This window comes from Diplotaxodon limnothrissa, linkage group LG6 (genome assembly GCF_057381915.1).
Source record: "Diplotaxodon limnothrissa isolate DT_005_m linkage group LG6, D_limnothrissa_male_GT1.1, whole genome shotgun sequence".
Taxonomy (NCBI): domain Eukaryota; kingdom Metazoa; phylum Chordata; class Actinopteri; order Cichliformes; family Cichlidae; genus Diplotaxodon; species Diplotaxodon limnothrissa.
Genome location: NC_140601.1, coordinates 10,665,835 through 10,693,758, shown reverse-complemented (window position 1 = coordinate 10,693,758; position 27,924 = coordinate 10,665,835). Strand labels below are relative to the sequence as shown.

Sequence of the window (27,924 nt, the reverse complement as noted above, 5' to 3'; positions counted from 1 at the left end):
ATTTATTGCTTCTTCGTGTTCTAATCACTTCTCTGATTAAACCAATTAGAGCTTCATAACAGTGTGAAGTTAATTTAGGCAGAGATAACATCCTGACTTCCAAGAAGGGGGGCTGTGCAAAATAAGCTGCATGATGATAAATGTACTAACGTTTTTAATTCTATCAGACTCGCACAACGACACAACGTTAAGACATTTCAAGTCTCCTAGCTGGAGAATTTTCAGCTATTAGGTAAGACTCTCTGGGAAAGGGTTCACGGCCTCAGTACCCCAGAGTGCCGCGCAGTTACAGTTTGCATATTTGTACATCTGACACTGACAGAATATGTGAAAGAATGTGAAGCTTTTCTCGGCTCGAAGAGCCCCTCCTGCTCTCTGAAAGTAATTTTGTAAAACAGGAAATCAGAGGCACGCAGAGTTGCAGTCAGCCAAGTGTCTGTATATCCTGAAATACAAAGCAGATGGAGAGAAAAAAAAGATTTCCAACAGTGTTGGATTAAGATGAACATTTTAATTTTAAACTTTCAGGTTTGCAAGCAACATCTTATTGTTTAGTCTGACATCATGGCGACACGGGACAATAAAGCAAAGAGCAATGGCTCAGTTTGACTTTTATGGATGGCTCCATTTACTCCACTAATCTCACTAAGCTCTTCTTCTAGATCCTCCCCAGCCTTACCCATCACACCGCTGCACATCAGTGTTTACTTCAATGCACTGCGAGCACAGTGTGCTGCTTCTACAGTCACTATGCCCACCATCTATCAATGTCCCACGAAGCTGCTGGAGAGTCAGGGATCTTCCTGTTCCTTGTCATGTTGATGGAGCGGCCCACACTTCGTATCCGAGACTGAAAACTGTAATTATGGTCCAGCTTACCTATTTCTCATACGTAAAGCGTGTCTTAAAATACATCACCACTAAATGTGCTCATGGCTGATGCTAAAGAGCTTTGGTTGTTAGCAACAGTTGTCAGTAACTTACACATACAGGGGCCTCATTATCAGAAACTCGTGTATCCTGCATTTTAAAAATGTGCATATATACACACACAAACCCAAAAAGTTGGGATACTGTCTGTAATGTAAACAATAACAGAAAGCAATGTTTAGCAAATCTCATAAACCAGTATTTTTATTAACCACAGAACACAGAAAACAAATTAAATGTTTGAACTGAGGAAAAACAACCTTTTATATATATCTAAAAAAAACTCTATTAGCTTAGTTTAAATTGATTGCAGCAAAAAGGTTAAAAAGGTTGGGCAACAAACGTCAAAGTGAGAGTAAAAAGCTTGGAGGAATATTTTACAGCTAATTTGGTTATTTGCCAACAGGTCAGAAACACTGTTTGGTACAAAGAGTCTTAGAGAGGCAGAGGTTCACCTGCATTTGCATCATCTTGAGAAAAAGATTTCAGATGATCGTCAACCTGTGAGGATTTTTAGTATCTCATGATTTATAGTACATAATATCATCACAAGACTCAGAACACCTTGAGAAATCTCTGTGTGTAAGGGACAAGGCCAAAAACGATACCAGATGTCTCTGATCTTTGGGCCATCAGGCGGCACTGCATTAAAACTAGCACGAGCTCAGGAACACTTCCAGAAGTCACTGCCTGTGGACACAGTTCACTGTGCCATCCACAAATGCAGGTTAAATCTCTGTCAGGCAGAGAAGCCATATGTGAACGTGATCCAGAAACACTGCTGTCTTCTCTGGGCCAAAGCTCATTTAAAATGGACTCAGGCCAAGCAGACAACTGTTCTGAGGTCAGATACAATATCTAGCTTGTTACCAGTGCTCAGTTCTAGAGCACCATATGGTCCCATCCAGACCCCCTTTTTCAGGGAAGGACTGTGTGGCTCAGAAAGACAATGCAAAACTGCAGCCATTGGAACGGTATGGCTTTGTAGTAGACGAGTTTGGGTGCTGACCTTTCATCAACAATCAAGTGGCACATGATCAAACAAAACAGAACAAAGCAGACCCGAGCTGGAATCCTCCATCAGACAAGAATGGGACAATATTCGTCTGCCAGAAGTCCAGCTGCTCTCCTCAGTTTTCCAAAATTTAGGGTCTGCTGTCAAAAGAACAGATGCTACACAGTGGTGAACATGGCCCTGCCATCAAATCCAAATTGAGCTAAGATTTTTTCTAAAATGGTAATTATCTTTTTTCAGTTGAAACAGTTGCTATTTTTTACTGTGTTCTATTGTGATAAAATATGGGTCTATGACATTTCCAAATTCATTCATCTTTATTTACATCTTACACAGCGTCACAACTTTAAGTACTCGTGGTAGATAAAAAACATCATAGGTCCACTTTAAAGCAAGTTATTTATTACCAGCTTCAGTCCCAGCTGGTAGCTGGTTGTAATATCATAATGAAATCCCTAATAAGCCCTGCTGTACATGTTGTGTTTATATTCTAAACTGTCAATCCCTGAATAGACCTCTGAGCTGTGTAGAAATGACAACACAATGATGCAGTGTGACCGCTAGTTACATTACCTGCTGCCATAACAACCATATAAGCAGACCGTTGAGGTCTTTAACGAAGGTCAGGACGTCAAAGCAACGAATTATTGAAGAACTCTTTGGGAAAATGAAAGCTGATGGGAATTAATCTGGAGATATACTGTCATTACAACTTAAACAGTACTTTATAAAGCATTCATTTATTCAGTTTTAAGGCCTTACAGTATATAATAACTCACAGCTCCACAAGCTCCCCAGTCCATGAGATTCCCCTTTTGGTGCCTTTACATCTGAAAATAATTTTGTCAATCTGGATTACATGGATTCACTCACTCACCTTTGTCTTTTACAAATGACCAAACATCAATTTGGAGTGAAGTGACAATGTTTTCCCAGCATTTCATTGTCTTCAACTTCTGTTGAGAAGTTCATCCCCATGCACCTTTAGGTCACTTATATGTAGTAACATTACATTAACAGCATATTATAAGACGTCCCATCACGTCCCTAAATCTTTGTCCCTTTAAAAAAATCCATGTGTCAGCTTTGCTGGGAACTCCAGTGGGTCTCACTGCGGTCCCAGGCCTCCTTGCATGCTCTGGCCATCGCCATGGTCGCTCCCCCACAGTCGGTAAAACTGACTGAAGTCCACGTAGGGTGGGACCCTGCCCGTCTCGTCAGGCTGCGCCGCTTGACTCCCTCTCTGGCGGAACAGGCTTCCATCTCCTGAGCTGGAGCTGGAGCTCTGCGTCTGGGTGTTGGTGGACTGCAGAGTGGCTGTGGGGCTCTGACTGCTGGGGAGCGTGGAGGAGCAGAAGGAGGAGGAGAAAGGTGGGTGGTTGGAGAGGATGAGGGAAGAGGAAGACACAGGTATGAGGGTTGGAATAGAGGAGGAAGAGGATGAGAAGCACCAAGAGGAGGGGAAGAGGTCCATGTCACGAGTGGAGAGACAAAGGAGAGAGGTGGATGAAGGGAGAGGCCGAGCAGGACGAGGCATGGTGGAAAGAGAAAGGAGGGAGGTGGAGGAGGGGAGGGGGGGAAGGGGCGAGAGGGGAAAAAGAGGGGAAAGAGGGAGTTCAATTATGGGCTGTAGGATGTTGACGGAAGCTTGGCTGGTAGTGGGGTGAAACGTGCTGCAGGAGCGGAAAACGGAGAGGCAAGGACACAGTGAAGGGCACAGGATGGATATTGGCAAGTTGGGAACCAAGAGGAAGAGAAATATGGCTGTGAGTCAGACGGCGAGTGACAGACGGGAGCAGAGTGGAAATCATAGAGGAAGAAGAGCTGAAGAAACAATCTTGGAGGACGACGATGCAAAGGGAAGAATCAAAACGTGCACTTGTATCAATCAAAGCAGCGGGAACGTTTAGGAAATGCACTCGCACACAGAGAGCTCTTCATGCTCGCTCACTTTATAAAGCAGGCGGTTTTGAGCAAGTAGTCTGACAAGGCAAGTGCACACTTCAGGTATGCTAGGAGAGGCTGTCAATCATCCGTGCATTCCAGTAAGCACATATATAATTAACAAAGCACAATTACCACCTATGCACACAGCAAAAGAGTTTTACATGAGGAGAAAAAATAGCCTCTGTGGCTCAACAAGAACGTTTTAGGGCAGAGTGCAGATCTAAGTCATAAACGTCAATAACATGTATTACCACTGTAAATCAGTTATAAATGGCTGTTGTTTCTGACACTATATGTTGACCTTGACTATAAATATGTCATAATGAGTGTGCCGATGATGGATGACGGGATCCGAGAAGGTGCTAAGAAATGATGGAACTGAAGCATCAAGTTTGGTAGAGGAAACAAGATCTAGTGCACTGACATCCTGATCCAAGTAAATATGTGTAAGCACATCTAAATATGCAACTTTAAAAAAAGAAAGAAAAAGATTTGGACAAAAATTGGAAAATAATTGCAGTTAAAATTAAAGGCATCAAACTCTGCTCTTCTAGAGTGATGTTTCCACCCCAAGTGTTTTGGTTCTAACTAGGTTTTTAAAAATAAGTCAGCCACCAAAAGAAGCTGAGTAAATCCTTTAAATTTACAACCTGACAAAGGCCGCGGTCAGACCAAAGTTATTGGAGTTAACTAAAACTAAACTACAAAATAAAACTACATGTCGGGAAAAACATTTTAGTTCACTAACATTTACACACACACACACACACACACACACACACACACACACACACACACACACACACACATATATATATGTGTGTGTGTGTGTAAATGTTAGTGAACTAAAATGTTTTTCCCGACATGTAGTTTTATTTTGTAGTTTAGTTTTATATATATATATATATTTTTTTCTTTTTTTTTTTTGCCTAATTAGAATAAAAAAGCGCTATATAAAAGTTGTAAAAACTACATTAAATTATCAAACTCCCTCAGGAAAACAACTGAAACTGAAAGAAAACCAAAAACAGCAAAAAGTCCAAACAAAATAAATCTAATTTGAAATGACAGAACTATAATTCTTATTCAGACTGTTCAGCACGCTGTTGCATGTGCAGCACATGTACTAACGCATGAGTCCCAAAAAGAAGAAGGAAACTGCTTCATCATGCTACGTTACAGTAAGGTGCAGGTACAGGTTACAGGTATTTTGTTGGCTGATCAAGTCCACATAGACTGCTCTGGAACATAAATATAAGCATTATTATAAATTCTGTCTGTCAGTATTCCCAAATTGGTATGCAGTTCCAGCTGTTCCACCTGACATGATCCAGATCTATATTCCTATAGTCTGTACCCGTATTCAGTCTCTCAGCAGTGCAACCCCTCTGCGCTGGTGCAACACAACTCTTTTCCGTCTGCATCTCATTCATCTCTGCTGCACAGCTTGTGCGGGACTGCTTGTCCCCGTCAGCCAGCAGTGGCAGCAGGACTGAGGACATTTAAGCAGCTTTTGTTCTACAACACTCAATTTCTTGGAAAAAGTATTAACAGGCACCTGCATTATCTCTATCTCTACACTGACATTTAAAAATAAAGAAAAGCAAAACAAAAGAAACAAGCTGTGGAATGAGGAAGTGGAGTTTTAAAATACATTTTATTATCTGCACGTGTTATCTTCTGAGTTTCAAGTGAAATTAATCATGGCGTGCCATCCCAACAGCAACAGCAGAGCGAAAGCCATGCTAACATATAAATAAGCATAGCAGTGCAGGAACACAAGGGTGTGTGAAAATAAGACCTAAAGACTCAAAATAAGTATAGCATGTGAGGGAGGACTTTCTGCTTATTTAAAAGACAGCAAAAATAAACCTAACAGCAGGGAGTGAAGAGTGAAAGCAGAACAAAGCTGGCACAGAGGATCCGCCCCACAGCAGTGCAAACAAGGGAGTTAAAATTGAGCTTATGAAACAAAAACAGGGCAGAGGTGCGTCAAAGTGAAAAAGAGGCTAATTCAAAGTATGCCCAGCAGGGGAGAAGGAGTGAGGACCCAGAGCAGGCAGGGACTCAAGACAATGCAGGCTTACCCAGGTGTCGGGGTGCCTTCCTCCAGGGTGGAGGCCGTGTTGGTTCCATTGGTCAGGGTGCTTTGTGAGGGCATGACCAGCGAGAGGGTGACACTGGTTTTACTGGTGCTCTGGCTGTTTGAGTAGGGCACAGACACGGGACAGATACGGCCGCCTGAAAGAAGAAGTAGAAGAAAGCTGAGTCATGTATATTTGTGAGCCGCCAACTAATTTCAACAAGGACTTTAGAAAAGCAAAGGTCCTGGCTCTGGGAGTAAACCCGATATTCTTCTCAAAAGCCTGATTGTTTAGGCTCTATTTGATATTCTTTTTAACAGCTCTACTCAAGGATCAGATGTTATTTTCTGATTATTTTCCAGGAAACCGGTCTGAGTTTAAACTGGGTATCTAATAACTATGATCCGATGCTTTGGGATCACACTGATACACTGCTCCCTCTTCTGATACAAATGCCAATGCACAATCGTCAAATATAAAAATTTTATCTGATCTTCGGTTAAAATTTTTATTTAACATTCAATGAACCTCGTAAGGACAAGAACAAGATGTCCGGCATCAACCTTGCACGGCGGCTGAAACCAGATCCTACCAAAGAACGCCTGCAGAAGCACAGGAAGGACAAGCCAAGTGCACAAACACAAACAAGGACCCTAGATAGTCTTGCTTCAAAGAGACTGGCCTGGGGCATGAGCCACTTCATGCCACCTCATGATGTTGCTTTTCAAACACATGAGGGTAAAGTAAACAGAAGTTAATATGTTTATAGCAACAAAGACAGACACCTGCACAGGAAAGCGGCAGACAACCAGGGAAGTAAACCGGAGATATTCCTTGTATGGGGAATCATGCAAAATCCTTCGCCTGACACTTGTGCCTGAGGTCAGGAGCCTTTTTTTAACGGTACAGTATGAATAATGCATTCTAATGTGACTAACTCGCTAAAGTTTTAAATGAGGAAACTGTGTTGGTGTAGCTACAGCAGAAGGCCGCTTCTTAGACGTGCTTTCCTTGAGATATGAATCAATGCCTAAATGCCAGATCCTACCCTGCGTGGGCGTGAGCGCTGCATCAGCCAGTGGGTAGTTGAGCGTGCGGATGAGCAGGGTCATGTCTTCGTGTCGAGAGCAGTAAGTCGCCCTCTGACGGCCGGACACGAACACATCGTGGTGAAGCCGCTTGACCCGGTCAACCACAGACTGAGCCACCGCCTCCAGACTGGTCTGCTGGGCTAGCTCTGCTGCTACCATGGCAACAATTTCCTACAATAGACAGCGGGGTCAGAGAAAGAAAAGGTTAATGTAAGAGTGGAAGAAGTAAGGAAAGGATTAGACCTAAGGACAGAAAAAGGAGCCTAGGAGAATAAAGGAAACAGAAATAGACTCGAACTAGGCAAGAAAACAAAACTCGAAAGAAAAAAATATTAGTGAAAGTAAGGAAGAAGAGGAAGGAATGACGATAAATGAGGTGAAAGTAGCTTATCAGAATGAATCTGCTAACCTGATTAGCCTGTTCGGGACCATGGGCGGACTCGAGGGCATTTATCAGTCCCTCTGACATCAGCAACAAGAAGCCTGTGACGCCTTCCAAAGACTGGCCGCCGTGAATCTCTGGCTCCGCAACAACTGGCTTTGACTTGGCTGCGCTGTCGTAGGAGACGGACAGCACTTAAATTAATATTAGACACATAAAAGGAAAGACGGTACGGGTCAAGTCTGCAAGATATGCTGGGGGAAGGCGACAGAGGGAGAATCCAGGATGAAAAGCAGACATAAGAGCCCCTGACCTCCATATAATAAACTAATCTTATAGATCCAAAGAAGCGCTTACATTGTTCACATCACATTTCCTGCACTCCCTTTGATGCTACAAAGGAGGAAATTCTATACAGACTCTATTATGTGTTTTATTGAGGATCATAATTGGAATGACTCAAGGGTTTTTGTTTTTTTTATTCAGTTGGCCTCGACAACAATAGGAAGAGAGAGGTGTGAGATAGAAGAGAGCACGGGGCCCCCGGATAACAGAATTTCATACAATACAATACAGTTTTATTTATATAGCACATTTAAAACCTGAAGGCACACCAAAGGGCTTCACAGTAATATGGAAAATCAACATAAGTCAATAACAGGGTACAAATCGGGCACTAGCACAGACAGGATAGAGGCACTAACAGACCAGAAGAGTTAGATAAATACAAAATCCACTAAGAAGACAAAAACAGCAGTAAAATTAATAATAAGATAATAAATTTAATAACATTTAATAAAAAATGTAAACAATTTAAAAGTTTAAAGTTTAAAAGATTTAAAAGGGTATTAACTGGTCCTCAAAGCCAAGTCAAATAGATATGCTTTCAATCTTGATTTAAAGGATTGGATTGAGTCCAAGGCTCGAATAGAAGCAGGGAGGCTATTCCAAAGGTTGGGTGCAGCTGAAGCAAAGGCACGATCGCCTCTGGTCTTCAGTCTAAACTTGGGTTGGGCCAGGAGTAATTGACCTGATGATCTTAATGGCCAACAAGGAGTGTACAGATTGAGGAGGTCAGTGAGGTAGCTGGGCGCAATGTTATTCAGGATTTTAAAAGTGAGTAGCAAGATTTTAAACTCAATGCGATATTTGATTGGTAACCAGTGTAGATCAACAAGAGCCGGAGTAATAGGGTCAAATTTTCTAGCTCCAGTAAGAAGGCGAGCCGCAGCATTCTGAACGAGTTGCAGCCTTCGAAGAGAGAAGGCTTGGAGACCACAGTAGAGAGAATTACAATAATCTAACCTGGAGGTCACAAAAGCGTGGATACGTTTTTCCAGGTCCCTGTGTGGTATATAATGCTTAGCTTTAGAGATGTGGCGCAGTTGGAAAAAAACAAAACAAAAAACAGATTTAACTACAGATGACACTTGCTTATCGAGCTTAAAGGAGCTATCCAAATAGACACCCAGGTTACGTATAGAATCAGAGAGAGAGTTAGCTAAGGGCCCCAGCAGGGCAACAAGCTGGTCTCGAGGAATATGGCTGTCGAACACCATAACTTCAGTTTTTTTTCTCATTTAAAATGAGAGAATTATCTGACAGCCAATCTTTAACCTCTCTCAGTCAATCGTACAGGGAGTTCAGTGATGCTGACAAATCATCAGTCAGTTGACAATAGATTTGAATGTCATCAGCGTAAAAGTGATAAGAAATATTATATTTTTCCAAATATGAAGCCCAAGGGTAGCATATACAAAGAGAATAATAAAGGGCCCAATACAGACCCCTGGGGCACACCACAGCAGAGAGGGGCAACAGAGGAAGAGTATCCTCCCATCACAACAGAGAAGGATCTATCTGTGAGGTAAGAGTTAAACCAGTTAAGGGCAGAACCCTTGATGCCTACAACATGCTCTCTAGCCTCCTCAAGAGAATATTATGATCAACCATGTCAAAGGCTGAAGACAGATCCAATAAAACTAAAACGGCAGGGCGACCAGAGTCAGCAAATACAAGAAGATCATGATAGACTCTTAGCAAGGCCGTTTCAGTGCTATGGTGTGGCTTAAAGCCAGACTGTATTTGTCAGTAATATTATTTGCAACTAAGTAAGCCTGCATTTGGAGAAAGACGGCTTTCTCTAGAACTTTTGATAAAAACGGAAGTTTCGAGATGTGTAAGGTTAAAAGAGTCAATTAGGGCAAGGAAATCGTTGGCTAGGGGGTCATCAGCACAGCAAATATGTATGTTAAAATCGCCAGTAATAAGAGCTTAGTCATAACTCAATAAAAATGAACCTAAGAAGTCAGCAAAATCACAAATAAAAGACCTATTATATTTAGGTGGTCGATAAATCGCAGCACATAGAATCGTTGGGGGTCCAGCAAGCTCCAATAGTTGAACCTCAAAACTAGAATAAGTAGGAGAGGGCAGTTGCCGAACTTTAAGTCCATCCATTCGCTTCCGCTTATCCTTTTCAGGGTCGCGGGGGGCGCTGGAGCCTATCCCAGCTGTCATAGGGCGAGAGGCAGGGTACACCCTGGACAGGTCGCCAGTCTGTCGCAGGGCCGAACTTTAAGTTTGTTTTTAAAAACAGAGGCCACGCCTCCACCTCTTCCCGAGGGTCTCGGTGAACTGAAGGTAAGGAAGCGGCTGATCTGATAATAGTTATACAGAAGTACCACCGTGCAGTTATATGCCTCCACCAGCTGGTGAAGCTGCGCTTTACATCTACAATCTCACGAGATTTATTCAGTGTAGTCCACCTCCAAACCACAGGTCACAGGATAGAGGATGTAGTCTGCCTGAGATAAATGTGATTTCTCACAGAAAATTATCAAACTAAAATGAAATGGTGTGTTGGTCCTACGCAGAGCCTGCACACAGCTTTCTGACCATCTCAGTATCTGAGCTGAGTTCTGGACACAGACGAAGCCTCTGTTTGTGAAGCAGTGCTGACACAGAGCGCCTGACAGGTGTTTTTTGTAGGGGTGAATAAAGCTATTAAAATATCTCTGGTGTTTCAGTTCTCAAGCTGGTGGACGTGTAATGAATATTGACTGTCTGCCTTGAAAGGTGAAGCAACAGCTCTAAGTTGTCAAGTTTGCAAAAATAAGGTGATCTAAAGCATAATGATCACTGCTGTACATAACAGGAAACTGACACCATGTGAGATGTCAACAAGGGACTCAAGAAAAAACAAAAACAAAACAAACAAACGTAGATACCAGACCCTTCATTAGTTACACCTTGCTACTACTGAGCTGGAACTCCCTTTTTTCCTTCAGAAGCGCCTTAATTCTTCATGGTTGTAAACATTCCTCACAGGTTTTGCAGCGCGTCCTTGATGTAAATCCCTCATTTAAACATCCCAAAGATGCTATTCAGCATTGAGATCCGGAGGCCGTGGAGGCCATTCGAGTACAGGACACTTATCTTTGAGGTAAAGAAACCAGTTTAAGATGATCTGAGCTTTGTGACAATGACTGTGGCTTTTAAACAATCCTCCACTGGTAGAGAGGAGGTAGAGAGGAGGACTGTTACAGGATGGATCCATGCTTTAATGTATACCAAACTTTGACCCTACATCTGAATGTCACAGCAGAAATCGAGGCATACTTTTCTTCCAGTCCTCTGTTGTGCATTTTTGTTGAGTCTGTGTGAATTGTAGCCTCTTTCTGTTCACAGATGAGAGGAGTGTTGTGCGTTCAGAGACGCTCTTTAGCCTAACTCTGCTATAACAATTGAGCCTTTCAGTTAGCTCGAAGCAGACTGGTCCTTCTTCTCTGACCTCTGCATCAACAAATCATTTTCACTGTCACTCTTCTGGTTTTCAGACCATTCTGTAAACCCTACAGATGGCCATGTGGGGAAAATCCCAGTAGATCAACAGTTTCTGAAATAGTCAGACCAACAACCAAATCACATTCAAAGTCACTTAAATCACTTTTCTTCCCCATTCTGATGATCTGTTTGGACTTCAGCAGGTAGACTTGACCATGTCTACATGCATAAACACATCAAGTTGATTGGCTCATTAGAGATTTGCATTAACGAGCAGATGAACAGATGTAACTAATGAAGTGGCCATTGAGTGCAAATTCCCATTTTAAAAAAATATCAAAAGAACCACCAATAAACAGCTCTAAAATCAGGATGCCACACACACACACACACACACACACACACACACACACACACACCTCAGAGGTTTCAAGACGGGCACCCAAGATCAGCCTCACTGCTTCACTATTATACCACTGGAAATATGTCCTTAAATATGTCCAAAAGTGGATTTTTGGAGGTCATGCTGACCTCGGTCTTTTACCGGAAAACTGTGAATCCAAGCTGACGCTTATGACACATTTAATGAAATTCCCTCCAGGCGTTCTTCAGCTATTGTGTGCACAAAAACTGGGCGGATGTTGTGGCTTTGATCTTTTAAACACTAAAATCTAAATCAGTTAATCATGAGTCACAGTGAATGGATGTAGCAAAATTAACAGGAACTTCCACAGTCAGACAGACGGAGCCGTTGCTATCACGGCACACAAAGAAGGTACGATACATTAAAAAGTTCCAGTATCTGGCCGACTTCCTTTTGAAGCACAAAGTCTTTTTTTTTTCACTGCCTGAGGGGTTTGAGGAGATCGATACTACTGTCCTGCTGCACAAATTCAAACTATATCCAAAAGCTAAGCTTAACACAAAGGCTGGCAGCAGTAGGAAATGACTCGCACATTTCTTGAAAGCTTGAATGCTAAAACCTCTAAACGTTTGAATTTGTATAGTGTTGCCCCTTTTTCACATGCAACATAGAACAGGAAATGGTTCATTAGTCACTGAATAATCTCATGTAGGCACAATCGAACAAAACACAGACTTTGGAAACGACAGCAAGCAGGTTAAAATAGACGCACCATGCTTAGTACTGTCTCTCAGTGACCTCATGCAGAGCCAAGAGTTGAAAAACTGGTGAAAACGGAGCATCTAGAGCAGTCTGAGGGATTTTTTTTATACACTTTGCTCAGGACTGCAGTGCCAGCTGAAAAGGTTAGAACTGGTCACATGGTGACAGGTCAAACTTCACAGTTTTTGTTGATTGTGTACCACGTCTTATCTTGTGATACTGGATATTTCTTCTAATCTTTCATCATAACCTCAAAACACAGGAACACAAGCTAAGCAGATGAAGAATGAGAATGGAGGAAGACAAAGAGAAGAAAACAAGTGACACAGATAGTTGAATATTTCTAGACAGCCTGGTGTTTTAGTGTATCCTTTTCAAGTTTTTGCATTTGACAAATTGAAAGAAAGAAAACGCATATTTTGTGTTTTTTTTTCGGCTTCACCTGAGCACGTCAATCTCGTTGTAGTTAAATTTGACTCGGTAGTCTCCAAGCCTTCTGCTGCTGCTCTGTCCCGCTATCTGGCCCGCTTGTCTTATCCGAGCTGAATCCAGTCCTGCAGGAGATGAGGGAAAACGGACACATGGACGGTGAATGCTTATAGGAGATGATTTTAAGAGAGAGGAAAATTTAGCAGAAGAGGTGAAGGGGAGGATGGAGCAAAAGCACACAACCGATAAGCAGAAGCAGAGGTGGGGACGGGAAGGGAGAGGGGTGCATCTGTGTGTTTGAGCCTGGATGAAAATGCGAGGGGTGAGAGGTCACCTTGGTCTGGGTAAATGGAACGACTGTCATTTTTTCCAATCATTAAGAGAAGGACCTGAACAATGGAATAATAATGTGAATCCCAGCAAGAGACAAGAGAACAAAGCAAGGCAGAGAGCTCGGTCTCCTCTAATGATGTGCTGTGAAACGGCGAAAACACCCCCACACACAACAAAAACACACAAAAATGCGTCCGTTTCCCCATTTCATCCATTACAGGCCAGGCTGCACCTACTGCTCTATTGGCAAAGCTAATTACGATGTATGCATTTTCTGTTATATACACAACCCTCATTACTGGACCATTAGCCTGCTCTGTCCACCACGGATGAGCAACTGTGTGCTTTCTCTAATGGCTGTGTCTGTGCTGAGCGTTATATCAAGCACAACATGCAGGGAATGTAAGACGAGGTGTGTCTGACACTGTCAATCCAAAACCCTCCAATAGTAATGTGCCAAAAATCTATTTCTGTCCATCAGTCAGAACCAAGAAGAGTTAAAAAGAAATGTCAAGATTCCCTGACTGTATCTGAAAAGTACTTAAACTCTGAGTGATAAGTTCATCGTTTATACACCCACACCGAGCAGCTTTATTTCCCCCCATCTAATAAACACCAGTAAACTGAGAGCTATAGTTTTCATGAGAACAGCTAGAGATGCTCATCTCTCTTTTCCTATTGGCTACTGCTGTGCATTTTTCTTCTCACTTGCGAGCCCCAGGTCGCTTGCGGGCTCTTCAGGATGCTGCTGCTACATTGCTAACTCGGTCTTACAGATGGTCTCATTACTTGCGTCCCTTCACTGGCTCCCAGTTGTATTCAGGGTCCAGTTTAAAGCTCTCAACCTCACATACTGAGCATCAGCATTTCACTCTTTTTATTTATTGTGTAGCTTCTTTTTTTAAATTCTAGTGTTTGTTTTATGGAAAATTTCTTGTTTTGCTGTTATTTCCAGTTTAGTTTTAGGGATATCCAAGTACGTATACCGTGAGGAATGAGTTGTTATTTGTAGTTTGCTCACTCACAAAGAAATGAACAGTCTCTCATTTTTATGGTAGTGTCATAATGGAGAGACAGAATATCAATCAAAAATCTAGAAAAACACATATCACATAAAAGTTATAACACGGATGATGAGTATAACAATGCAGTCAGGTTTCTGGCTCCCACAGCCTGGCTGTGTGCCACTATTACTATCAGTCACTTACAAATACTCCTGGTCTCAACTTGTGTGTGTGTGTAAAGCACATCTGTCCACAGATGCAGCTTCTTCCCACCTCATCACCAACATGTGCAAGACCCAAGAGCTGTCAAAGGACGTCAGGGACCAAACTGTAAACCAGCACCAGGCTGGAATGGACAACAAGACCATCAGCAAGAAGCTTAGTGAGAAGCTTCAAACTGCTGGTGTGATTATCTGAAAATAGAAATATTTTCAACATCAAGCACACTCTGTCTGAGCTTATGCAAGATCTTGCCCGAAGATGGAGGATAATCACGTGAAAGGTAGTTGATTAGCTCAAAACTACACATGAGGAGCTTTTTAATGGTCTGATGGCAGCTGGGACAACAGTCACCAAGAACAAATTCAGTAACACACCGGTTACAAGTTTTAGACACCTAATGGACTCAAAAGGCTTGGGTGCAGGGAAGGTTCTGGGGTCAGATGAAACCAAAATAATGCTATTTGGCATAAACTCAAAGTGCTGTGTTTAGAGGAAGACCCAAAGAACAGCCATACAGTCAAGCACAGAGGTGGGAACAATAATGTATGAGGTACAGGAAGACTTCAGTGCACTGAGGGGTCAAACAAAGAAAAATCTTGATGAGAACCTCCTTCTCTTAACCAGAACAAAAGTGAAGATGTGTCTTCCAGCATGACAATGACCCAGAGGGTAGATAAGGAGTAGATCAAGAAAACATTAAGGTTATGTAGTGGTTAGCCAGTCTCCTCAGTCCTATAATAAATCTGTGGAGGGAGATGAAGCTTCCAGTTGTGAAGCAGCAGCCAAGAAACCTAAACGATTTAGAGATTCTCTGTAAAGACGAGTGGTTCAAAATCCCTCCTAAGATGTGTGAAAACCTGGTGACCAACTACAATTTTTTTTTTATTGCTGTGGTTAGCAACAAGGTTTTTTCCATCAAGCACTAAGTCATGCATTGCTTGGAAATCAAATACCTGTTTCACTTTAATGAGATGTGCTTTATAACTTTAATGTAATGATTAATTTTCTGGATCTTTGGCTGATAATCTGTCTCTCTAAATAAAACTCAAATTAAAAAAACAAATAGACTGTTTATTTCTTTGTAAGTGAGTAAACGTACATGTTCAGCAGCAAATTCGGGATCAAATAATGATTTTTCTCCACTATGCCACATATAATGTGTCTCACCCAGTGCAGCCAGTCTCTGCAGCTCATCCTCGTTGTCGGTACTGTGCGGTCGGCCGATCTGAAGCACCTGGTTCTGGCCGTCACTGCTGGACTTGCACAGCAGGACTCGGTTCGTCCCTGGAACCAAAGGAAAACATGCTTGAAGGTAACTTGAAATCAGCAAGAGGTAAAACTGTTAGTTGAGTCGGTTGAAGTAGATACACTAAACTGTATAAATGATCTGCTTTCCCAAGAAGAAGAAGAAGACACATTTTCTGAGGTCTTTCAATCACAGGTGCAGTTAGTAATACAAGTGACTGTATTTCCCTCTGATGTGTCGAGGTATAAAGTATGTTTGATCAGTGGATCAGCTAACAGTGAACTGGAACACAGCAAACATTAACAGTATTAGTTGCTCCTATGTTGTTGTTTTTGCTTAAAGACATTTAAATGTTATGCAAATATTAAGGCTCTACTGGATCATGAAACTGAAAGCAGCCATTATTGTTATACTTTACCCTGTGTTCAACAAGTCTAAATATCTGCTATTAACAAGGCCCCATTGTGCCTCTGATGTTTTCACTGAAGCTCTCAGCTAAGAGCTGATTCACCTCCAGGCCTTTTTCGACTTTAGTTGTTGTGGTTACTGGGGTGAATCATACTGAAAACTAATTTCAGTGTTTCTTGTCAAACCAAACTTTGAATGGTTGTATGTGTTACTTTTACAAGGAGAACAGCACCACACACACGATCAATACTTTATTATTTTTTTACTATCTGTAAAAAGCACTTATGTGTTTTCATTACTCACCAAAGCTAATGCTGACTTAATTCCTGTTAAATTTAAATTAATTTTACTCAGCGTTGGCTAATGAACATCTGGTCGACAAACTGTTTTTTTTTTAAAGGTTGTAGAGGTAAGTCATCAAATGGTAAAATAAGCTGTAATGACCAAAAGCATCTTTGTAAGCATATTGAGGCAAAATTGGGCCTTTTAGCATACTGTTTTTTCTGCACTATAAGGCGCACTTAAAGTCCTTTAATTTTCCCAAAAAACGACAGTGTGCCTTATGTATGAATTCTGGTTGTGCTTACTGACCTCAAACCGATTTTATGTGGTACACGGCGCTCAAACATCTGTCAAAAAATGTTTTAGTACGACTTTGGTAAGCAAGAAGCAGCACCGCTCGATGGATTGTCGGAGCGTTACGGCTACTGTAGTCAGGAGCCTTGTGGAGTAATCTGCGTCCAAAACTCCGTCTGCTTCAGGTCCCAAAGTCAAACGAACACTGCGGCATACTGTGAGTTAAAAACTGTCTAAATTCTTTCATCTTTAATAAAATGATCAGCGCTGCTGCTTTACCAGGTGTAAAAATTAAGTTTAACATCCATGAAAACAGAATATATTAAATTTAACAGAGTTAGACGTTAGAAGGAAGTTAGCTCGCTAGTTTCCACCTAAACATATAGCATGTTCTGACAGAGATTTCTGAAAAAATTTAAATGTACAGCTCTGTCATCACTTCCAACATAAATGAAGACGGAAAACTAAACAGCAGTGATGTTTGTAGGATTACTGACTGCTTAATGTGATTTATAATCCGGTGCGTCTTACGGTCCAAAAATACGGTACAAGTCAAAGGAGCTGCACAGTTTTTGGCACATCTGGATTTTCTTTATTCTTCAGCCCTGCTGGTTGCTCTTTGGTGTAGCCTTTTTTTTTTAAAAAGACCACAGAGCTAACATGTCTCTTTTAGCATCAAAAACAAAGGATTGCTTTTAAAATATTATATACATGTCAATAAACAGGTGCCATAAGGTGCACCTTCCATATAAAAGTTTATATAAAAAAGTTTTATGAAATAAAAACAAGACAGCCCCTATCCATATTCATGAGACATTTGGGCTTCTAATTTTTGCACGCATTAATCATGCAGAGGCTTTGATGTTGCTCTGAGGTTACTCACAGGTCCGACTCTCCACCAATTAACGAGCTAAGACACTGTGGTACTTTTAAAAAGCTAAATATTAATTATTTGCCTCTGCAACCACACAAAAGCTGAGCAGGGAGAGATCAATGATTAATTCACTTTTATATTAATAGTTTGGGGCCGCTGAGCCGAAGCACGGTGCAGTTCCACGCTGCCCCCGCCTCCGGCCAAATCTTATGTTCGGCTGTGTGTGTGTGTGTGTGTGTGTGTGTGTGTGTGTGTGTGTGTGTGTGTATGTGTGCATTATTCATATAATCCGCACATAAGGGCATCCGGATCAGCCCCAATACACAGGGAGGGGTCCGTGTCACCTTCTGTGTTAATCAGGTAGTGTTGGGTTTAAATCTGATGTGATAGTCAGGATAACGCACATCTGTTAATCTGTAAAGAGCAGCCAACCATTTCTGATATTGAGCGTTTACATATCGGCGCCCTTCCCCCTTTCTCCAAACACTCCAACTTGCAGCTCAAACTGTGACTCACATGACCTTAACTGTCAAACTGCGTTTCACATCAACACACAGCTGGGAGTGATTTTCAAGCACACTTACTCCTATGTTTAAACATCCCTGGGCCTCATGTTCTGTCAACTTTGAACTCTTGACCTCCTCCCCCCCTCCCCCCTCACTCACACAAAGCACCAGAGGGGACAACAGTCCCTCCTTTCTACCATCTACTAATTACTACCCACCTCCCCATATTGTGCCCTGTTCCACGTCCTCAAGGACAAAAGAAAAATCCAACTGAGAGGGAGGGGCTCTTTTCCTGTGTGTGCCCCAGCATCAAATCAGGAAGCTAAAAGAAAGAAACGTGAAGCAGTGCTTTTAAAGGGTTTTGCAAAACTGAGGTATTTCCAATAGGTAAGATTCATCCCCTGGATTAGTGAATAAATCCACCAAAAATAGGAATATCCAGTGTTCACATTTATCTGAAACAAAGCTCAATATGCAGCAGCCTTTGGCAGCAGCTTTGATGATTATTAGACTGAAATCCTTCTGGGGGAAAATCGCTGTCGCTCTTCAAAGTTGGTGCGTCTATGTGGGAAGAACTGCGCCCTGCTGCCTTGTTTGAACTTTCTTACAGTTAAGGATCTAAAATGGCCTGCGGGTTTGTGTATTCAGATATTAACAGTAGATGCTCGTTTTCCACTCTGAAGCTTAAAGAACACATAAACACACACAATAAATCATGCAGGCAGAACTAGCTGTTATGATGCTAGTACTGCAGCTGTTGTCCGCGGGAGCCGAGTCGGCAAGCTGGGATTTAAAAATATTGATGGACACTGTTGGTATGGTTTGAATGAAAAGAGTCAATATCATTCTATAACTCCATCTGTCTGTGGGCTGCTGGAAACACAGCATGTGGAAATGCTGTGATGGCATTTGGTTATATACTAACCAAATCACCATCTCTGACGAGGCTTCAGCATTGACATATAGCATATATTACATTGCCAAAACTATGTTTGACTGCTTTTACATGCATCTAACTCGAGTAACATCCCATTCCCGTTTAACGTGATGTTGACCCCTTTGCAACTATATCAGCTTCAACTCTTCTGCAAAGGCTTTCCTCAAGGTTTCGGAGTGATTATGGGAATTTTTGACCATTCTTCAGATGCAAATTTGTGAGGTCAGACACTGATGTTGGACGAGCAGTCCCAGCTCACAGTCTAAGCTCTAATTCATCCCAAAGGTGTTCTGTTGGGTTGATGTCAGGAAACTGTAGAAGCCAGTCAAGTTCTCCCACTAAAATTCGCTTATTCATAGACCTTGCTTTGTGCACTTATTTGCAGTCATATTAGAACAGGAAGGGGCCATCTCCAAACTGTTCCCATGAAGTTGGGAACATGAAATTGTCCAAAATGTCCTGGTACGCTGAAGCATTAAGAGTTCCTTTTACAGGAACTAAGCCCAACTCCTGATCAATAACCCCACACCATAATCCTGCCTCCACTAAACTTTACACTTGACACAAAGCAGTCAGACAAGTAACGTTCTCCCGACAACCACCAAACCCATGCTTGTCCATCAGAACTGCTAGACGGAGAGGTGTGATTCGTTACTCCAGAGAACACATCTGCACTGCAGAACATTTCAGCTGGACTACTCCTAGTACCTACAGCTGATGCTGAGCATTCAGCATCAGCTCACATAGTTGGTTAAAAACAAGAAAACCCCAAATACCCTCTTTGAAGAGATGGAGGTTTCATGGCTTTAAAAGAGAGTCTGGCAGCACTCTTTAGAAAGAGAAGTCACATAGGAGTCTGCAGAATCTGCCACACAAGTTTAAATCTACTATTTATGAGTGTTACGATTTTTTCTCAGTGCTGTCAGGTAGCTATCAAGTTCCATGGCAGCTGGCATAGATTTATATGTATGTTTTGTCTTCACTAAACCTTTCTGCGTGTGGATTAACAACTCATTTTCCCCCTCCTTTACCTAGTTGATAGGCAATGAAATGACACAAAAATGTTCCCCGCTTGTGTTCGTTTGCTTTGTTTAAATAAGAATACTTTAAAGTGGGACTATTATGCTCTTTCTTAGTGCCACCCTTTCAGACAGCTTTCTTCTCATCAGCTTCACTCGGAAAAAAGTCTGATCACAGAGGCCTTTCCCACCTGTTGTTCAGTTTTCCAAACGTCAGATCTAGCAGATCCCCAACACCACTGGCTGATTTGAAGTGTCACATTATAACAGAGCCGGCACCTTATTTTATAGATGGCTGCAGACACTCACTGTTGTACCTCTCCCCTGACCTTCTCTGTACATACTGATGATGACTTGAACCAAAGATATTACATTTCAAATGGATTAATCACTGCATATTTTGTGTTGCCACGGTTTGTTATTGTGTAATTTGGCATGCCTCAGCCTTTTCTTCCTGTTTCCCTTCCTCAAAAATGCCTTCTTGACAGCCAGCCTTCCACTGAGACCATCTCTGATGAGGCTTCACCATTTCTTTGCAAGTTCAGTTTAGGAAATGGGAACAAATTCTGTGTTTTAGTGCCAAGCTTCTAGTAACAAAGTGCCTAAAGATACAATTTAAAATGAGTTCTTTATCAAGTTGTTATGTGTAGACACTGCACTGCTTCATCCATTGACACAAACTATTATTCCCTAATGTAACACTATATTGGCTCTCAACTGCATCAGGATGCAATACAGCCATTTCTCCAACCTTTAATAAGGAAGGCATTATTCTCCGTCAGTGAACAAGTGCATTCCATAAGTATATATAGAGACTGTGACACTGTGGAGCTAACATGGATTTTCATGCTGAAAGCGGCCTCGGTCATTTCCACAGAGTGGCCAGTAACCAAACACAAATCTGTGTGAAGCCTGACATCTGCTGGTGCAAAGCAGACTGTGTCATGGCTGTCTGTTACTGGCTGGCCTTTTGGTGGTTTTGCTGCCAACTGTTTCTGTTGCAAATGATCGAGTGCGATCACACATTAAACAGGAAATCAAAGCGTCATCGCTGACATAACCAGAATCAACTTACCAACGTTTGCAATGTAGAGCTTGTTATTGAGAATGAGCGCCACCGCAACCGTGGCGCCTCCTGACACCTCCTGCTCTAGCTCCTTCAGCCGCTCCATCACCTTTTGACTCTGAGGAGAAAGCTGGTGGAACGGAACATTCTGATTGGCCGAGAGGTGAAGGCACAGAGTAAAAGATGGAAAGGAAGAGGAAAATGAAGCAAGTAGGAGCAGGACAGATGATAGGAAATGAAGGGAAAAAAGAGAGAATTAGACAAATGATAAAAAAGCAAGAAAAGAATAAGAGCTGAGTATCTTATCTGACGAAAGAGAGTGATGAGCCCAAATAAAAGAATAACAAGCTCATTCTCCCGTGGCTAAATACTTGCTCACATCAAAGCCTAAATCTGTGGTTGTTATGGAAACCAAAAGAGAAAAGAAAAAAGTGTTCCTACCTCATTGTGCGGTAGGAGGTAGTTGCTCAGGTTAGCCTTCTCAGCCAGAGCATCATCTATGGTTTCAAAGTAGCTCTTCTCCACCACATCAAAGGCCTGCAGTGCAGCAACAACAGCGTGTATAATGTCAAGTGTCAACACACGTGAGAGCGAGCGTCACTACTGAACACTTAATGCTACTGAAATGTCAACTCAGGCTTAATGGGCCTGGACTGCAGCTGGCAGTGATGGTCCTTGTTTTGCTCGTGACCAGAGCAGAACAAGGACCATCACTGCCAGCTGCAGGCCAAGAAGCTACAGTTGGAGATTCAATGAATGAAAACAAGGACCACGAGATCAGCAGGTAGAGGAAGTAGAGAGTGAACTTGAGTGAACTTTCAGAACAGCAACGAGGGGATTGTCTGCTACTGAATGAATTGCAGATGGCACTGAAGACATGACAAACATAAGCTAAGAACACACATGCAGCCCGCGTTCACACAAAAAAATACTTATTACATATGTGCACAGAAAATCTATAATCTATAAACTACAACAGAGAATTTTTACTGACTGAGTAGTGAAAAGTGAAAAACACCTGGGAGACCTGCTATGTGAGGGAAGCACAGTGTATGAATACGGTTCATTTATGCCACAGTAGTGCATAATGACCCACACAGAGCATCTTTCTATAATCTGACTAGCCCTTAAATGCACTGCACGGTTATGTTTCGTTTTTTGTTTAACGCAAAAAGCTTTAAGTCGCATTAAACGATCGTTAAAAAGTGAAACAGGCATTTCACATTAATATGATTTAAATAATATCCATAAATGTTTTTGTAATGTGGGGGAAAATAAAACCGCTGGCTTAAGTATTAAATCAAAATATGTAGCGGCAGCAAACGCAAGCAATGTCTTTGAGGCAAGAATGAGATTTTACACTTTTATTCATTTATTAAAATAATCAGCGCAGTTTCTGCCTCAAGGAACTGCGCTGATTATTTTAATAAATGTTAAGGCTGGCGTTTCTCCAGATTAGCTTATTAATGACATGTTTCCGAAAAGTTGTATACAGCATGTCTGAGTATATATTTTTTTCCATATGAAAATAAAGCCTTGTTTATAATGTATTAGTATTATTTATATACTAAAAGGTAATAACTTCAATGTAGCTTTATTTTAAACATATCTGAGGGTAGTTTAAACATTTAACCCTCACATAGCGACCACGGTGGGCCAGTGCGTTTCTATGATTTTGTATAAAACACCCTGTATTTTAACATTTTTGAATAATATCAACACTTAGCAAAGGACCAGGACTAAAAATAAAAACGTGAAGATGAAATATTTTGTGATCTTTCACAGTTTTACCCCTGAGGCACCTCAAACACTGCGGTCAGTGTTTCTCTCAGATCACCGGTTACCTCGTAATACCAGGTGTGGAGCATCCACAACTATTTACTATGGAGGAGGCTGCTTGTGAAAGGAAAGCGATACAAGTCGCTGAGTCAGTGAACCTCACTTCTTCCTGAACACAGCAATACTGAACTGAGTTGTTGAGGATTTCCAGAACCTTTCCGTAAGTGTGTGCTGCTGTTTTTGGCACTGTTAGCTGCTGTTAGCCTGTGTTACTGAAACCTCCTTCAAAGTGGAAGTACAAGGCTGGACTTGGACTTTTAGTGAATAAACTCCCATACAACCTGAGAATGTAATCAAACTGTTTAGCAGAGGGAAAGCGTGCTTTTTTAGGACACTCTAGCCTGTTTTCTGGCATAACGTTAGCTTATAATTAGCAACTGCCGTCACAGCTGGCTCTTGTCTGCTGTCGGGAGACATGAGGGGTCACATGTCTGATCTGCTGAAAATCAGCAACTACAACAATACTAGGAATAAATAAGAACGTTCATAAACATTTTTGCGTGTAAGATCCCTGTATTCAGTTCAGGACATGGGGCTTCAGGTGAGCATGGAGCTGGAGGAGGCAGATGAAGAAGAGGAGGATGACAAAGAGATGATGAAATGTACAAAAATAAAAATAAAAATGACCCAATTTCTGTCATCGTCAATAAAATGATCAGTGTGGCTGCTCTACCAGGAGCTCTACCAGCTCTACTTTGATCCACCTGCCACCAACACAAGGTTAGTCATTGTGCACGGTTTTGACGACTCGCTGTGAAAAAATTCCTGATCTTAAGCTACATGTTCCAACTGAAAGCCTCAGAATGATTCTTTCATGGATCGCTCATATATTTGGTTATTAAACGCAGTAAGAGCTTGGGACCAGAAGCAGGGCTGACACAGACTGGGCTAAAGAGGCTTAAAGATTCATTTTGTGTGTGCAGTGTTTTGTCACAGGCTCTGCCTTAACAGACTGCAAAAGCAAGAAAATGTTTCTAGTTTCTTTCCTCAACAGTTACAGCAGTTAACTTAACAGACCTGTGTGAGGATCCTGCGGACGTCGTTGTCTGTGTGACCGGAGTTTAGCTGCCCCAGGAGCAGTTCCGCTGTCAGACACTGGGAAGCAAAGTTGGCCACTCTGCTGCCATCGTAACCATTAAAAACCCCGTACAGGAAACAGCCATCGTCACCTCTGTGGGAAAAAAAAAAGAAAAGCTCAACAAACATGGCACCTATGTTTGAAAAAACTATGGATTACTCTCAGAGCTGTGCTATCTTTTCACGTTTTCGCTGTGTTTGTTGCAGTAACAAATGTAAGAACATTTGTATAAAAATGATTCATTTACAAATAATTAGACGAGCAAAGTCACAACGATGAAACACATTTCTCTGGCAGAGCCTGAGCCTCTATAAAAAGGGACATATACCAACTACCTATTTCTTTACCGCTTCAGTGACTCAGACATTACCAGTGCACATTTAAAGCTACATGTTTATGTGCTCTGCCCAGGCATTGCTGTGTTTTCCTGCTAAGTCCAAGATCTTTGTTTTTCTGTGAGATTAAATAAGAAACTATTCAGGATTTTACTGGTAAGAAACACTGCTACCGATAAGTTTGATCATAAATCTCAGTACAGTTTTAAGTCAGCAAGTTTCCTTACAACATTAGCAAGGACTGGCCCAAGTAAACAGACAAACTCAAAGTGGATGCATTATGCATGTTCCCTGCGCAGTATTAGTTTAATTCTTGCACTTTCTAAAGCAGCTCTGAACAAGTTCACAGTTCAAAACGATGACCCTTATTTGTCTCACACTGGACGAATCGTGTACCTGAACCTGAGGTGTCCATCCTCATTGGGGTGGCTCTGAGTTCCTTTGCCATCAGGGCCGTACACACAGTTGGGTGCTGTTCCGACCCCACACATCTGACACAGAGGCAGGTCATCTGTCCAGCTTTGATGCTGCTAATAAAAAAAAAGAAAGAAATCAAAAAAGAAAAATCAAACAAATACTTGGCCTACGTGCTAAACTCAAGTTTGAAAGCAGTATTTGTTTAAAATAAAAGATTTAAACCGACACAGAAATGAATTAAACTGTCATCACAGATATTTTCCCTACACCTTTATCCTATAAAGTTGCCATAATGAAGACAACCAGCTTTGATATGATGAGGTTTCATTGACATTTGAATTTATTAAATGGTCCAACAGGAAATTACAAACACTTCTGTCAGATGCAGCAACACACTCAGCACCGATGGTGCTTTTGTTTGTACTGCAGCCTCCCTGAGCCAGAAAAATAGGTCATTCATCATTAGGTGCTCCTATTATACTATACGATTTATTTTGCATTACTCTTAAGCATATTTCACTGTTAACATTGTAGATGACGTTCCTGGTGTCAGTCACTATAAACACATTCAGTATACTTGTAATGGAAAGTGTCGCACACAGTCGTGGTGAAAACAAAGCACATCCTCTTTCAATTCTAAAGTTTTATTATTATAAAGTTAAGTTTTTATTATTTACACAAATTAAGCCAAAATGGAGAAACTGTGTGTGAATAAACTAAGCACACCGTTACTTACACTGCTTCCAAGTGAACACCTCTATAACATCAGACATTTTGGCTGTTGAGATGTGTGTCACACGCATAAGGAAAGACGCTAGCGATGATCTTAGAGAAGTAAGTGCTGTCTCAATCAGTCTGGGGATGGTTGGAAAGGTTAGAAGTTCTTTTCTAAACAATTTGAAACTGGGTACAACTTTAGGACTGAAAGAGGGTGTGTTTACTTTTCACTGTGACTGTGAACGACACTTTCTATTACAGATAAGCCAATGTCTTTATAGTGATATCGATACAGCAGATTATAATCTACATGGGCAGGTTAATACTCTGAGGTTTTGCCACAGTGCACAGTGACATGTTTGGACAAAACCAAACACACCACATCAGCACAAATGCAACTCAAGAGGACAATGATCCAAGTAACAAGTCTACAGGAAAATGGTGGAAAAGGTGTGGGGGCTGTGGCTCAGTTGGTTTAGTGCAGGGGTGGGCAACTCCAGGCATCAAGGCCGGTGTCTTGCAGGTTTTAGATATCACCCTGGGTCAACACACCTGAATCAAATGACCAGTTCACCAGGCCTGTGGAGAACTTCAAGACATGCTGAGGACATAATTTAGCCATTTAAATCAGCTGTGTTGGATCAAGGACACATCTAAAACCTGCAACACACCGGCCCTTGAGGCCTGGAGTTGCCCACCCCTGCTTTAGTGGGCTGCCTGCCAATAGGAAAGTTGGTGGATCAATTCTCGACTTCGATGAGTGTGTGTTAACACTTAGGTGTAGACAAAAGAACTTTATAAATGTGTGTGTGTGAGAGAAAGAGAGATGGAGTGGCTATCACTTATAACAGAAGCACTTTCAGTGCTCAAATACAGCAGAAATGCGCTAAGAGCCAGTCCATTTATTTGTTGCAATAGTCCAGTCTTCAACCTGACTGAAATGCTGTGGTGGGGGATGTGCATAAAGAGATACTAATAAACCGAACAATGAAGTCAAACAAAGAAAAGTCAGCCAAAGTTCATCACAATGATGTGAGGTAGTGATAAAGTCGTACACAAAACTTCAACAACTACTGCTTAAGGTGGTTCAACAAGCTACTGAATCGTGGTCGCTTTCAGATTGCTTCTACATTTGAACTTATTTAACAAGAACTAATAACAGTGTGTCTGTCATGTGTTGTTGTTCATCTGAGGTTGTATTTACCTGCTCAGAAGGATAAACTGTGTACTTCCGTTTTACCACACCTGTATCTGCCTTACCTTGCCTAAAGTTTTAATGTGAATCATTGACGCCCAGGAGAGACCGATAGCATCTCCGCGTAGGGCAAATGGGAAGCAGTCTATGTAAAATTAAAAGTGTCATAAGATATCTACATAATCACAAAACGACTGAGAAAAGTTAGTCGCTCGGAAAAAGTCGTTTGTGTTGTTCACAATATGGCTAATTACCAGTTTGTGACTCTCAAGTTTAGCTAATTCACACAGGTTATATGGACGATATCCCAGGCACTGCAACTGCAACAACAGCATCGGTCGTGTTATTGTCTCCTCCTGCTTCAAGTGATAGCGTTTCTCGGTGCTGAATACAGACGCTAATAAATCGTATTAGTCCAATTTTTTTTCAATTAAGGTGCCTAGCTAACTGTTAGCCAAACACTCCATGAGCTCAACTAAATTAGCTACACAGGAAGCATTGGACCAAACAACCAGCGATGAACACCGAGAAAAAGACTGTAAGACGCCAGTCTTCAAAAGCAGAGGAACTTTGCACATATTGAGTTACTGAGAGTAACAAACGGCAGGCTTTTCACTTACGCTCTGCATCAAATTCCTACGCTGGGCCGCCATGTTGAACGGAACTCGTTACGTTCACGATTCAGCACAGAGGTAGAAAATCTTAGCTTCAAAGTCTGAAGTTGGAAGGCAAGCTATGCGAGAGTAAAATTGAACTAAAAATATATATCTAAACCGACAGCTAAATTCACCATTACCAGGTAGTATACGGATATAAAACGTATTCACATATTAAAATTATTGTTATCGCGTTTTAACAACAGGAACTGCATACACGTCTTGCTTTCTTATACCCGTCTTTCCTAATTCTTCCACATGCAAGTCTGTGAGCCATGATCCAAATTCAGGGGCTGCGTCCCTTGAAGGATATCGGAGACGGTAAGATTTACACTCGTCTGCTAAATTGCTACAGCAATTCTGATGGTATTTGAAGGCAGCATATAACGTCAAGCTCGTTTGTTTGTTTGGGCTTTTTTAAAATCTCTTTCTAAGCGTGCTTTGTATTTCCATAATACATTTTTGATTTGCCTCATTTATAAAGTGGAAAAGATAAGTAAATAATAATAAACTGAAAAAAAACTGTTTAAATAAATAATAAAACGACAAAAAGAAAGGAAGAAAAACTCCCGACTTCTGCTTTTTTGCTGAAACGGATTTCTTTGACAATACCGCCACCATGTGTTTACCATAAACTACCTCTACCTACCACTTTTTGCTTTACACTTTTTATGTTTATTGTGATTGTAATTTCTTAAACTACCAT

At 41.5% G+C, this 27,924-nt stretch overlaps 1 protein-coding gene across 4 annotated transcripts; it reads right to left on the bottom strand.

Annotated features, from left to right (window-relative positions):
• Positions 1-1,923: 1,923 nt before the first annotated feature.
• tab1 (TGF-beta activated kinase 1/MAP3K7 binding protein 1) lies at positions 1,924-27,241 on the bottom strand. 4 transcript variants are annotated; one of them, XM_085355609.1, is made up of 11 exons: positions 27,183-27,241; positions 24,630-24,760; positions 23,838-23,991; positions 21,423-21,518; positions 20,991-21,129; positions 15,517-15,633; positions 12,804-12,915; positions 7,477-7,621; positions 7,025-7,238; positions 5,980-6,133; positions 1,924-3,279 (listed from the first exon to the last, which is right to left on the bottom strand). In XM_085355609.1, exons 1-11 carry the CDS (start codon positions 27,213-27,215, stop codon positions 3,054-3,056), a joined length of 1,521 nt encoding a protein of 506 aa, XP_085211735.1. In that variant the 5' UTR covers positions 27,216-27,241; the 3' UTR covers positions 1,924-3,053. The 4 variants fall into 4 exon arrangements, with proteins under 4 accessions (XP_085211735.1, XP_085211732.1, XP_085211733.1 ...); XM_085355606.1 differs by having other exon boundaries at positions 24,630-24,763; positions 27,183-27,221; XM_085355607.1 differs by having other exon boundaries at positions 1,924-3,276; positions 24,630-24,763; positions 27,183-27,221.
• Between the last annotated feature and the right edge of the window lie 683 nt (positions 27,242-27,924).

Bases quoted from the DNA above. Each gene is read 5' to 3' on its own strand.
- tab1 (XM_085355606.1), bottom strand. From the start codon at position 27,215: ATGGCGGCCCAGCGTAGGAATTTGATGCAGAGC. The intron at 7,622-12,803 runs GTGAAGCCGAAA...CTCCTACGACAG, and splicing joins AACGAGATTGACGTGCTCAG to CGCAGCCAAGTCAAAGCCAG. The intron at 6,134-7,024 runs GTAGGATCTGGC...TTCTTCTTTCAG, and splicing joins AGCGCTCACGCCCACGCAGG to GCGGCCGTATCTGTCCCGTG.